This window comes from Pelobates fuscus, chromosome 2 (genome assembly GCF_036172605.1).
Source record: "Pelobates fuscus isolate aPelFus1 chromosome 2, aPelFus1.pri, whole genome shotgun sequence".
Classification (NCBI taxonomy): Eukaryota; Metazoa; Chordata; class Amphibia; order Anura; family Pelobatidae; genus Pelobates; species Pelobates fuscus.
The window spans coordinates 156651158-156665866 of NC_086318.1; the positions used below are offsets into that span (position 1 = coordinate 156651158).

Here is a 14709-nt window from a genome sequence, read left to right on the forward strand (position 1 = left end):
TTCACAAAGGAAAGCATTGGATTGCCTGAGATGATCAATTCCTCATAGAGATGCATTGAATCAACGCATCTATATGAGGAAAGTTCAGTGTCTCCATGCAGAGGGTGGAGACACTGAATGTCAGTGGTGACCCAGGATGCACCTCTAGTAGCCATCCGAAGAATTGCCCCTGGAGGTGTCCCTGGGCTGTATTGAAATCACTGAATTTTCTCTGAAAAGACAGTGTTTACCGCATAAAGCCTGTAGGGACTGACTATATTCAACAGATCAACTACATTAAGCTGTAGTTGTTCTGGTGACTATTGTGTCCCTTTAATACAACTTGCCACCATGAAATAATTCAGTACATAAACTATTAATAGATGGTGGTTTGTTTGTTACACCTTAAATTAAAGGGACATTCCAGACCCATGAAACACTTCAGCTTGCAGAAGTGCTTTATGTGTGAAGAATGTGTCCTCTTTTTACCTTTTACAAAAAGTGCAGATTTCAATAGAAATTGGCACTTTTATAATTAACGTTGTTCACCCCTGGTTTTCAATCAGACAACAGGTCCTTTTACTTCCTTGTTGATGAGTTCCTTGAAAATACTTCTCATTGAGCTCAATTGGGAAGTTGTGATGGGACAGCCACAGAAGGTCTGGGCTAGGTTAGAAAGGGAGGTCAGCAGCTTTTGCAAACTGTTTTAAATAAACCCACAATTAAAGAATTCATAATGAACGGCATAGATTTTTTCATTGGGGTATATTTACTAAATAGTGATTTTTATTTATTTTTGTATTTAGGCAGTGAAGTGTCCCCTTTGAAACTGGGGAACATGTAATAAGAGTGACATGATTATTAGTGGCTGATGCCTCAAGTATTTCAGAAACTGTTAGCCAACTGGGTTTCATGTCCTATATTATCTAGAATTTACAGATGATAATGTGATAAGATTAGCAGGATTCTGCTTAGCTGAATCAGTGGTGACCCCTTTCAACAACATTGAATCAGTGGTATTCGCGCCATCTAAACATTTGTATGATTAATGACATTAGATGTGAGTATTGGACTGGAATCACATTTTAAAAAAAATAATAATAATCAAACTATAGGAAATTAAATTTTTTGTTCGTTAATCACACCACTTGCTCGAAAACAGGTTAACCCCACTGTATAATTGTTAAGCAGTGCAGAAGATGTCAGTGCTATGTAACCCCTAATAACAATAATCTCTTCGGTATTCAAAGGGTCTGGCCTACATCATTGCAAACCTGATACTGTCACTCATATCTAAATTAGTACATGTGAGAGGTGTTAGACAGAAGGCAATCCCAGATGCCAGATGGCACCACCCAGCTTTCTGAGCATTGCAAACCAAGCTGCGATCTTGCCAGACTGCCTCCTCATCGTTCTGCAGACATAACGCCCATGTCCCATCTTTACTGTCAGTTGTTATGCAAATAAACACTGAGACAGATTCTGCTGAGTTTATTAGACATGTAAAAATAAAACATTTTCACAGATACACATTGATGAAGAAGCTACGAGCATCCAATAAGAGTAACATTGTCTAATGGAGTGGCGTATATTTCTTGTGTGTGCACTCAGTCTAAGTATAAAGTCACTGAAGCAGTTTTTGTACAATTGTGATTTAAGCAAATCTTGTGTAAAAGACACTCATCCCACTTCATTAGACTGGACAAAATGCTCTTTGATTGGGTAGGACTGAATAGTAGTAGATGTAATATCTGTTTTCTAGGCACTGCAATAAACTAACGCAACAGGCCCCATGCTCCTTAGGGGTTTATTCACTGCACTCCAAACTGGAATCTGAATGGCAATCTTTAGGCTACAATAGCTTAATGAGAAAAATCCCCAATTAGCTAATATATACTGTACAGCTCTACTTAAAGCGTGACAGTGTTAGCATAAATTTTGCAATCCACATTTCAACTTGTAATTCTAGCCTGCTATTTTTCATAATGGCTGAACCTTTCGTTTGGTTCTGGAACAGAGGCAGGACTGGTTGCGAGTTTCTCTACTGAGACTTGCGCTCTATCTTGCTATAGAGCAGGTCTAATGCTACCTGACTGCGCTCAAAGAAGAAATACAAGTACTACGAACACACAATGCATTGCATGGCTGAACAACAGTAAGCAGTAATAATATGTTACAGACCTTCAGCCCTCATGGGGTTAAATATGCTTGTGCTGACAACCCTAACTATTTTAGATTGAGCACAAGCATTTTTAGTGGGTGGGAACAATAAAGCCTCCTGAGTAGATTCCTTGTATCTTCATAACAGCACACAGTATGTGTAGACGGAGAGTAGTGGCAAATGTCACAGTGTGTGAGGTAGGTGTGGGGAGGTGGGGAGTAGGCAGTGGATCTGCCAAATTAACAAGTGAATATTGAAAAGCCATCAGTACAAACCTTTACTATTACTGACCATTACTGCGGATTTTGCTTTGCTTACAATAACATGTACCCATTCATTGATGACTCAAATCATGAATTTGTACTTTGTCTTCCCATTTAGTTTATGTGATGCTTGAGGATGAAACTAATATTACTGACTCAAACTCCTCTCTCCCAACATAAATTGGACACTGCATTAACACCGTACCTAAATTCTAAAGAGATCCCTGCTTAAGGGCATATATTGTGTCTCTTGATGGGGCTGTGTGATTTTGTTTGTTTGTTTTCATTTAGTATCTGTCTTTGTTGATTGATAATTAAGGCATTTTGTTGCGTTTTCTATATATATATATTTTTTTTTACTGTCTCTGGGTTTCTTAGAGGAACTTTAGTCCCTTTTAGAAAGTTCTGGTATGTCTTATCCATATCATCCACAAGGTCAGAGAAGTCACTTCATTTGGCAGAGGTTTTCATACACGTATATCCTGTTTCTTGCAACATCTGTGCACCCTTAGCCTGCACATCTGGAGGGCATTAAAGACGGTAGACTTCACAAAATGGTTGTTGGGTGTGTGAGGTCTTAAAAGCATGATGCCAGCGTGATATGTGTTCCAAACAGTGCAAAGGAGGCATATGGGGGTTATCAGACCCCACCGAGTGTGGGACCCCCATGACAGCAGACGGTCAGGCATGTTGTGAGACAGGACTAACACCGCAGAAGGGCAGTGCCAGCAACATCCTTTCATATCCGTGAACAGGCATACCGCATCCAATACTAATCCAATTCACAGGCAACAGCATGCTTTGTCAATTACAATTCATACAGCATTCACTATACTCTAACTCCCATTCACACAGAAATCTCTAGTAACCCATTTACACAAGCATTACTGAAAATGTGCCAATATTCTGTCTTTGCTATATTTAGTTTCGCACATTGTTTCACTAAATATAGTTTATACGGTCGGTACAAATCCATTCTATTTGTTCAGCACACGTCAGTGCAAAACTATCACTAGAGTATCCTGGTTTATAATGTTATGTTTTAGCAGAAATTTGGACACAATGCACATAATTCTCTACTGATATATTGGCACTCACATGTACTGAACTGCAAAAATTCAGGAAAAAAAGGAGCAGAAAGTTACATCGTTTTTTTCTTCATTAATAGACACTCTTATCTCTCGCAACTGACTGGGATATTTACTAAATTGTTAATTGCTGAGAATTCAAACTGAATTCAAATGAAATTTCAACTCATAACATTCTCCATGTTTACAATTCAACTATTTTAGCCTGTTATGCAATTTTCCATTTTAATTCAATTGTTCACACTTTAGCGCGCAACCCTGTGCCAGTCTTCTCACCGGCTGCAAAAGAAAAGTTGGAGATGGTAAACAGTCAGATATTCTTTTTGCTTTCCTGTCTCTAGATGGCATTCACCAAAAACTAATGTCCCTATAACAACTTGGGCTAAATCTCTACCCTTTGTTTGCTAAGCTGGACAGAGTGATGAATTGATAAGGACATTGTATATGTTACATTAAAAAATAGCCAAACTGGAAATGTACTTCAAATTCAGCTCCTTTTCCAGCGTAGTTATTTTTGTCTAAAATTTGCAATATCCTTGTCAGTTCTCCACAGTCCCTGGTTTAGAGAATACACTCTTACGGGGTTCACCTACGTCCACCATCAGGTGATTGGCACACACAGCATGTTCTCTGCTTATCCATTTATACACTCTCTGATTTATCAGTCACAACGCACATATGGTTAGCACTCACAAAACATCCTACAACGTAAGTAGATATGATCACCAACTGCATCGGTAATGATTTTGAGGAGCACATCATCCCCTTAAGAAATCTATAACTTTCTCTGTTAATACATCCATTCGTTATGGCACACATATAATACATTCATTAATCATTGCATACATATCATGCATACACAGTCATGTTAGCCTAGAGGATCTCACCACACATCACAGTGTTTTCCAGGGTTCATGGGGGTCCCCTTGGGACAGTTGAAATGTTCAGCAAAGTCCTTGGAGTTTGACAGAGTCCCAATGACTCTGAATTTGGCTGGACTGTGGGGGTCTGTGACTAACCCCTCGTGGGAACTCTCAGGAGTTCGTACAGAGCACCAAACCTGAAACAAAAAGTAATGTGAAGAGGAATGAAAGTGTCAAAACTGAATGAATATGGATATTTGGGCTCTGTTTAAAGGCATATTCATGCTCACCTGTGCAAATCCCACAAAGAACAGTTGGTGATTGGTTAATACAACTCCTGGTAACCTCTTTTCTTCACCATACTTCTGCAGCCAAGATTTGTAGGCCTGTAATTAGAAGAAACACACTTGGCATATAGCTGGAAATTAAGCACAGTATATCTTATATATGTTTACATTCAGTATATCAGGGGAAAGAAGCAGGGGTTGAGGAAGACATTATCCGTGGCATCATGTACAAGTTATACAATGGCATTTATTGTGTACACTGAACACTGGCACTCACATGATACGCTGCCTTCAAACCCCCATTGTCTGCGATGTTCTCCCCTAGGGTTTGACGTCCATTTACTTTCTCTCCATTTATACTATAAGAGTTGTACTGATCAACCATACACTCGGTGCGATTCTTAAAAGCTTCCAGGGATGAGTTCTGCCACCAGGGACGCAAATTCCCATCCTCGTCATATTCGCGACCTGCAGCGGAGTGAAATGAAAGCTGACTAGTTGTGCTTCTCCATTCACCTGGAAATTCTCTATCATGCTATGTTACTCTAAAGTAACATCAATATCCCAGAGACAAATATCATTGCCATGTATCCTGAGGTTACAAGAAAAATGACTGCATTCACAAAGATATATGACTATATTTACAATCAGATCCAAGAGCACTCTTTATTAAAGGGACACTATATTCACCAGAACAACTACAGCTCATTGAATTATTACCTTCAGGCTTTTTGCTCTAAGCCCTGTCTTTTCAGAGAAAATGCAGTGTTAACATTACAGCCTAGTGATAACTTCACTGGCCACTCCTCAGATGGCTGTTAGAGATCCTTCCTGGGTCATGGCTGCCTAAAATGCATCCAAACATTCAGTATCTCCTCCCTCTGCATGCAGACACTGAACTTTCCTCATAGAGATTCATTGATTCAATTCATCTCTATGAGGAGATGCTGATTAGTCAGGGCTGTGTTTGGATCATGCTGGATCTGCCCCTGATCTGCCTCTTTGTCAGCCTCAGCCAATCCTATGGAGAAGCATTGTGATTGGGTCAGGCTACCACTTCTGATGATCTCAGCAGGCAGTGGGCAGGTCTAAAGGAAACAGGGACAAGTAAGCTGCTGCAGACGAATATAAGTAAGATTTAATATATTTAGGGAGGCATGAGAGGGACAGGGGGCTAGATGGTGGTTTTAACCCTATAGGGTCAGGAATACATGTTTGTGCTCCTGACCTTATAGTGCTCATTTAAATAGTGGGTATTCAGGTGCAGCTGTGTACTTTACAAAATCAGATTTCCATACCTTCCATGGACATACAATTATCTGTATGCTCGTATTCCACATGCATGTACTTCAAAGCATGCACACACAGCTATTTATTTACATTGGTCTATCAAAAACAATAAACATTCTAAGATAATTGACTTTTCTTTTTATTATCAATGTTTCCTTTCTGTTACAGAATTATAATTTGTCAGGTAAACGTAGGCTTGCTTTTAACAACAACTAAATTTGTCTCTGGTCATTACCTACCCTGATCATCAAAGGCATGTGTCAGCTCATGCCCCATCACCACCCCAATACCTCCAAAATTTAGAGCCCTGTGAAAAGAGGAATAATGAACATGTATTTAGGATATATGAAACATTTGTGTATTAAAGTTCACAACAGGATAACAATGTATGATTTGGATGTGTTAAAGTGAAAAGTGTTATTCTGACTATATGTAATCTACTTCCAGCAAAATATGCCTTAGAATCAAAGTAGGTAGCATTGTAAATAATAATAATACAACTCGACACACCAGGACATGATAAAAGTATCTCTTACTGAAATAGTTATAGCACTAAGTTCCAGCAAATTTAAATTGGAGAGATTTATTTATTTATTTATTTATTTTTAAATGTCTGTATGCATGGCTTTCTGGGGCTGTCAATCAGCCATCTAAAATACTCTCTTCCTGGTTTGCAATATCTGTTTTGTGCAATTTTGTTCCTGGTTTCAATGACATAGATTTATGCATCTGTGGCAGAGTGCAAAGGATAGAGGGGAAAAGACAAATGCCACTCTGTTGGGAATTTATCTCCCATCAAGTTGAAGCTGCCTGTCACTGCTGGATTACAACTCCTATCATACTCTGCGAGATTGTGGCTTAAACTGGTGGGTGTTAAAATATATGACACCTGATGAAGTGGGATAGTGAGGTAACCACTTGCTAAACTTTTGTGGATCAAAACTCCAGGTAACTTCCACTAGTGGCTGGCTGAGTCTGATAAGAATTTTAATCCTCAAAAGCATTATATGACAAGTCGCCAAAACTGAACATAGTACATTATACAGCTTGAATGTATGAATTTTGATTTTATATGCATTTAAATATATCTAAAAAAAACACTTAACGCTGGAGAATTGTTTGTAGTGCTTTTCTGTGAGTATGCACAAATCTAACAAGGAATGAAGTGCTAGACTTTCTCTTGAAAAAAAGAGACTGCATTAGAAATATTTAAAATGATAGGTATCATTACAATGCCAGGTATGCAGCTGTACCCTGAACTATAACCGTGTGGAGTACAGCAATGGACTGCCAGTTCTTGCTTTTGGGAGCTTATGGGTGAGGGGCTTAGAAGGTACCTGCCTTAAATGTGCCAAAAAAATGAGGTCTTGTGAGTCTCATCTGGGCTCTGCAGATCATGGGAATTACAGATAACACTTGTAACGGAGACCCTTTTAACCACACTTTCCCTAAACCTAAAGACTCTCTAACCCTAACTACTCCAAACTCTACAGCTCCCCTTACTAAAACCTCATCTCTAACTTACATAGCTGTACACATATAGGTATACTTACTTACTGATTGCAGTATGAATCCGTATGAGCAGAGAGATGTAGTTTATCTGTACTGTGTGTATTTTCCAGCAGTAGGGTTTGTGCTATTAAAATATCACCTTTTTAATGTTAATCAGTATTTTAGTGGAATGTCTTCTACTTGTAGGATATATATATAACATTTTATATTATTTGTGAGACTATTCCATTCTTCCGGTTCATCTAGTGCATTGGATGTAAAGTAGATGTTTGTTGGGGGTAGTGGAGTGATTTGATGAAAATCTATTGCTAAATAGCAAAACTGATATAAAGTATATGTTTGTTGGATGTAATGATGTAAAGATCACTGGCTATGTCTGTAGTCGCACAGGATAAACATATTACATACTTTGGGTGCGTGGGGGCATAAAACGGTGCTTGAAGGATTCCAGCAGGAAAGACAATTTCATTCTTGTTTGGCAAATAATAGGCGTTGACAGTTTGAGGGGTCATACTCCACCTGCAAAGAGAGTGAGCATTATAAGCAATACAATCCATCCACCTTTGTGTTGGCTTATGTTTGTTGTATTATCCTTGTATAAGCCCCTCTACACCTTTTTATGTCGGTTTGTATTGATCTCAGCGCTTACACTGTTATCACTGCTTGATATGCCGCCCACTCTGATCACACTATCTATCTCTCCCACTCAATGTGTGAGCACACTTCCCACCCATTTCCTCAGAACACAGTTGCGTACACCTTCACCCCTGTTGTGATTATCATCACCTTCTATTAAATCCATATCTGATTAATCTCATTATGTTTAGGTAAAGTGATTCTTTATAATTGTATGCTTGTAGAATGAGAATGAATAGAAACGTCGATAGGTGGCATCTGACACAACAAGAGCAATGGGATACGATTACCAGCATGCTCAAACATATACAGAATATTGCTTGGAAACTGCAACAAATATCTAAACATACACTGCTGATATTTATTCATTCTCTATATGTGAGATATTTCTCACCCAGGAAATCTGTATGCCACCCGAGCAATTATAAAATGCCACAAATGTTACCAGGAATCTAGCCCAAGCATTTACCCTTTCTAATAAGGTATTTCATAATGTTGCTGTGGCGGACACCCCGATGGGAAGAGAGGTTTTGCCGCCAGAGATGTTCTTTTCCCCCCAGTGTGAGTAGAGCTGCAATAATCCTGAAAGCGATAATCCTAAAAAGCAGTGATAAAGCTCTTCCCTACAAGCACGAGATGAGGCTCTGTGTTGAGGGTAAAACTGGAACTCATAAGGCCAGTTGTGGCTGCCAATAAATATGCCACAAGATTGGCTCGCACAGGGTGCCTGAACTTCAAAGACCGGCACCCCTGATTACACCCCACCCATGTGATTTATGTATGTATGCTCTGATCAGATCTTACTGCTCTCGGTTAGGTGGTTTTCTTAGCTGTTCAGCCATCAGCTTTGCTGAGAAGTTATAGAAATTCAGCATGTTCTGGAAGAACAAATCTTCTGATACTTCAAACTGTAAGAAGGAGGCAATCATTTGTGTTAGGCCTAGAAAGCTTTGAAAAATAGGAGATATAAAGACAGGCTAGTCAGGGGTAGGCAACCTTCGGCACTTCAGATGTTGTGGACTACATCCCCCATAATGCTCTTACACCCATCATGCTGGCAAGGCATCATGGGAGGTGTAGTACAAAACATCTGCAGTGCCGAAGGTTAGTGTTTAGAGGAATTGACATAAAAGGATTTAAGGAACGGATGTAAACATACAAATAGCAATGTATAAGTTAGAATTAAAAACAGACAAATCTGTACATACCTGATCAAGCCTTCTTTTTAAATGATGCCCTACAGTTCCTTGTCCTATACTGCATTATATAATATTGATGTTTAAGCATATTGCAAATACCTAGTCATGTCTGAGCTGTGGGATGCTCAAACTTCACTTCTTCCTTATACTATGGCATTATTTCTGATTGACAACATGTATCTCTGTACTTTTGGTTCTGATTTTCAGTGACTGTGGTCTGTCCTGTCTGTGGCATAGTGATTGTCAGTAAGTTACATGGGTGCTAAAACTCAAGGCACAACCTGAGGAAGAACTGGTTACGGGGTGGAAAAACACATCTGGATAAATGTGTTCCTCTACCTGACTGTTCTAAATCACATTGGAGGGAGGGGGCTCTCTTTTGGATCATAGCAGTACACAAGTACTACAATATTGCACTATACAGTGGAATTCAATATGAATAACCGCCATTGCTTTGTATCAATAAAAAAAATATCAATAAGCCTCTCTGCATTGGTTTAATGTCTGACCACCTACTCTGTTCTGTATGGATACATCGACTAAACATCATAACTGCTCTTACACAGACTTAAATACTGATCAAATACACTGTCATCTGTGCCTGTGGTCACACACTGCACCCTTTTGTGCTTCGACTACAAGGCAGAGGATATGGCACATCTGTAGGTATCAGGTCAAGAATCTTCATAGTTATATTAATGTACCATACTGTTGGTATAGTATAGTGCATAAAACAGTTTGTTACACACCCTAATGGTTATGTCTTCTACCTTCAATGTACCTTATGTAAAAATAGATTTGAATATTTTTTTTTTCTTCATTTTTTAATAAACATTCTCTACCTTTTATACCAGGGGTAAGACATCATAAAAGATTCATTACCATACTTCATCGTATAAAACAGGGGTAGACAACATTTGGCACTCCAGATGTTGTGGACTACATCTCCCCTGATGCTTTGCCAGCATTATGGCTGTAAACAACATTATGGGAGATGTAGTCCACAACATCTGGAGTGCCAAATGTTGTCTACCCCGGTTTTATACGATGAAGTATGGTAATGAATCTGTTATGATGTCTGACCTTCTTCATTCTTCTACTCATTCCATCCTTCTGTTTACATGAATACTTACATATCATCCTATCATTCGATGTCAGCTATCCTGTCCTTCTTTCCAGATCAGCTCTTCTTCCATTTATTCTTCACGTTACTTTCACCTTCACCCATACCAGCTCTGCTCTCACCCTCAATATCTCTATGTGTCAGATGCTCTACTTCACTATTAGTGTCAGCTCCTATTCTCTCTCTATCTATTACAGATTGCTGAAGGCATCTTTCTTTTTATAGTAGACCACACTTGGTTTAGAGAAAATAGAATATTCCCACTAGATCAGGGGTAGGCAACCTACGGCACTCGAGGTGTCTTTGCACGGCACTCAAGGCTGCTAGAGCCAAACAGGCTCTGACCTATCAGGAGTCCCAGGTAAAATTTCAGATATCTGCTAATCCGAAAAGGTGGTGAAGGACAATCCTCAATTTATGCATTGCAGCACGTAGAGGAAGTAATCTCAGATCACTTCCTCCCAGCACTTCTGAATAGGAATCCACACTGTAGTAGAGCAGCTCGCAGTTGCTGTTGCAGCTCCTATCCTTGACATTCCCGTGGCCGCCCTAGTCCCCACTGGAAGCCACCCACACTGCTAGATATACACAGAAATGCAGAATAACCCTCCCCTCATACAAATAATACGGACAGCCCACACACAAACATGCACACAATCCGCACAAATGAAACACCACTAACAGTCCATATACATGCACACAACCCCACATGCAATACCCCAAACAGCCCCCACACACTACCAAACACACACTGTGACATATCCATCCACACACATACACAATTCCACAAGCAGCCCCCATACATATGTATCATACACAATACCATAAACTACTCATGAACATATACAATATAATAGCTCGTATACGCAGGGCCGTCTTTAACGCGGGGTAAACTGGCCAGCTGCATCGTGAGCCCTGCTGGCCTCAACTATTTCTTACCCTCTGGCCGGTAATCCGCACACTAAGGAGGCCCACCGCGTTGCCCATGCGCAAAGGACCACCCGGTGGGCTCCTGTCAGCAGGGGCCCTGTCGCACGCTGAGGCGCTTTAACAGCGCGAGCAGGCCCCTTACTTTTCGGCAGCAGGCTGGGAGGAAGTGACGACCGTGCATCATTTCCTCCCACAAAGAGAGGAGCGCGTGGGAAAGAAGAGTAGGCTGATTGGAGGGGGCTGGCCGAGAGCTCTAGACTCCAACTCCCAACACCTTCAGCCACCAGCAGGAAAAGTAGGAAACTGGAGGGTGGGTTTTAAAGTGTATGTCTGTGTCAGTATGTCTGTCTGTGTGTGTGTGTGTGTGTGTCATCTGTGTGTGTCAGTATGTCTGTGTGTGTGTCAGTATGTTTGTATGTCAGCATGTCTGTGTGTGTGTGTGTGTGTCAGTATGTCTGTGTGTATCTGTGTGTGTGTGCGCATTTCAGTGTGTATAGATCTGTGTGTGTGTGTGTGTGTGTGTGTGTGTGCATACATCTCAGCATTCACAAACTAGCACTACACACAAATACACCCCTGCATTCAAATTTCAACACTACGTACAAACACATGTCTGTGTTACACACCAAAATTATATGTAAATACACCCCTGCATTCAAAAACCAGCACTACACAAATACATGCTTGCAATCACGCCAACACCACATACAAACATATTCCATACAAAAACCTGTTAACATTCAAACACACAAACTGCTTAGTGCTAAATACAGACCTGCAAACATGGGTAAATGGTAGAGCCCCAGCTGTCAATGCATTTCTGGAGTTGCACGACAGTTGGGGATCTACCTTTTAATCACCCGTGCAACAGGGAGACCCCCAAAAATTCTTGCACCTCTCTACTTTAGGTCCGCCACTGTGTTGAGATGGAGGACGTGATTGCATGCCTGAGGAGGGGGGACAGGGTCCAGGGGGCCCCAAGCAAATGCTTTGCCCAGGGTCCAGTCACTATTAAAGACGGCCCTGCTTATACGCACAAATACAACGATACAAAGCAATTACAGTAAAAATAACACAAGCAGAATACAGCAGCATACACCCCTCGATTAAAAAAAAAAAATAGGCCGGCATGCTACGGGACATGACAATCCTGTATCGGCACAGTGCTGCTAAAAGGTTGCCTACCCCTGCACTAGATTGTAAGCTCTTGCAATTAAGGCTCTATTCTTTTCACGTCTGTTGAATTGTTTTCTTACTGTTGCTCCCTTGAAATAATGATATGGAATATGTCAGTTAATTATTAAAGCACACTTTAAGAAATCATCCATTTTTGTTTTCATTGCATTACCAACAAAAAAAAAATCTCTTTCTCTCTCTGAGGTCTACTGTGAAAGCAAAATGTACATCATTCTGCTTATTTTATTTATTTTTTTATAGAAGATTACAACTTTGTAAATGACATCTAATGGTGACATAAATGAATCCACATTTTTAATATAATTAAGTCCTGTATAATATTATACTATATTTATAATATTATAGGATGTATAATAAACATTTTTTTATCAATATATTTATCTAGTTATTCTCATGCCAATTTATATTTATCTTCCCCCTTTCTTCTTACCCCATCATACACTTCATCCAGTTCTTTAGAATCCAGAATAAAATCAGGGAATCCAATCATGTCATAGATAGCATCAGCCTGGGAAAAATAAAATATTTTGGTTGGTGTTTTGTTTGTAGAAGACAAAATACACTAGTGCAACTGTCAGGCTTGTGCATGTTGATGATAAAATCGTGGGCATCTGGCCCCAAGCAGGGCTGGCAAATGGAGGCCAAGGTGTGCCCATGGATGGGATGCAAAGACTGTCCTGTGCCCTAACTATAGAAACAAGGCAGAGGAGACACCTGCCTAGCCTGCTCTGCCCAAATATATTGGTGTCCTGTTGGGAAGGGGGAAGAGGAATACAAATTGCGATGAAGCTGTGTAATTACTGTGTGCTACCAGTATAGCTCCCTCGCGTGTTCTGTATTGTGCCGGCAGTCAAGGTTGACATCACTTGAGCATCCATTTCAATACAAGGAATGGGTGGGGGCTGAGCAGGAAGAGCAAAGTATGTTTGAATATCCTGTTTGTATGGGACGAAGGAGCAGATATTGTACAGTACCTTGTCTTTTGCTGCCTTTTTTGTTTTCTTATCCATCCATGTAAGACCTGCCAAAGCCAGTTCAAACGCTGCACGGATCTCCCCAATCATCTGCTCTGCCTGAGAGAAGAAGTCAAGGTATGTATGAATGGTCCATTTTAAATCCCCTGCGTTCTGGGAGGCTGATTAGATCTAGGGAGCTAATCTATTTGTTGCTTTTTATTTTTTTCACTCACAATGCTTTTACTGTTCTTGTCAAAAGTGGATTTAACAAACAGAGATCCAAGAGCAAATCCAAGTGTGTCATCCGTATTAGAGAGGCAGGTCTGCCAGCGAGGGGTGCACGACTGCAAAAGAGGGGATGTAAATGAGGGAAGTAATGTTAGTATGAGCAGGAGGGTGAACGAATGTACAAGTAAAAGGTAATGGTGTGACAAACATTAGACAAACATTAGAAGGATTGAATAGAAGCAACCCAAGTGGAAGACAATATGTGAGAGTCAACTCCGTTAGGAAAAGCTAGCAATGTATATAAATCAGGAAAGAAGTTTAAAATTTGACACCAGAAACACAAACTGATGAGCTAATGGCAAACTACAGAAAAAACATTGAGCAACCATCTGCAAATCACCTTCTTCACTCCATATAGTGATTCAAGAAGTTTGTCCTGAGCTTTCTCAAAGCGGGAATCCAGGCTTGGGGACATCTTCTGAACCAAGTTCCAAATTAAGTAATTATTCAAAATCCTGAGGATATTAATGCAAGATGATCATTAGGACAGAGGCATATGGAAAAAGTCACCAAAGAAGGCAGGACAAGATGACTTAAAAATGACAAAATTGTTGACATTACAAAAGAATCTGTGAATTTTATAGGTGGGTAAACAATTTACAAACGTTTCTATAACAATTATGTTGTTGGGCATGAGTTGTAAAAGAGTGTAAAGGGTAATTGCTATAAACTGTGGATGGTTGTCATGTATTTATGGGAAAATATTCATTGAACAAATGAACTGGAGTTACAGTTGTAGAAACTGTGTAAGGAAGGTTGGGAGGGTAAAGTGCAGTTGGTGGTACAAACTGGTAGGATAGTTAGTCCAGCTTGATACATTCTATAGAATAATGCTAATTAATTATATGGTTCAGGCTACCAGCATACATTGTTGGTGAATAACACTGAAATAAGGGGCACAGGTTGACTGTGAAGTGGATCTTCTGGGGAGAATCAG

At 40.0% G+C, this 14709-nt stretch overlaps 1 protein-coding gene across 1 annotated transcript in view; it reads right to left on the bottom strand.

Annotated features, from left to right (window-relative positions):
- Positions 1 to 1455: 1455 nt before the first annotated feature.
- The window catches only part of ECE2 (endothelin converting enzyme 2), an 87337-nt gene continuing 74083 nt past the window's right edge, over positions 1456 to 14709 (bottom strand). The window contains exons 10-19 of the mRNA XM_063442884.1: positions 14113 to 14227; positions 13718 to 13828; positions 13503 to 13601; positions 12959 to 13036; positions 8884 to 8987; positions 7852 to 7962; positions 6171 to 6238; positions 4919 to 5109; positions 4645 to 4740; positions 1456 to 4551 (exon numbers count right to left, since the gene is read on the bottom strand). Coding sequence (XP_063298954.1) covers positions 4375 to 4551; positions 4645 to 4740; positions 4919 to 5109; positions 6171 to 6238; positions 7852 to 7962; positions 8884 to 8987; positions 12959 to 13036; positions 13503 to 13601; positions 13718 to 13828; positions 14113 to 14227 — 1150 coding nt within the window. The 3' untranslated portion in view covers positions 1456 to 4374. The remainder of the gene's footprint in view (positions 4552 to 4644; positions 4741 to 4918; positions 5110 to 6170; positions 6239 to 7851; positions 7963 to 8883; positions 8988 to 12958; positions 13037 to 13502; positions 13602 to 13717; positions 13829 to 14112; positions 14228 to 14709) is intronic.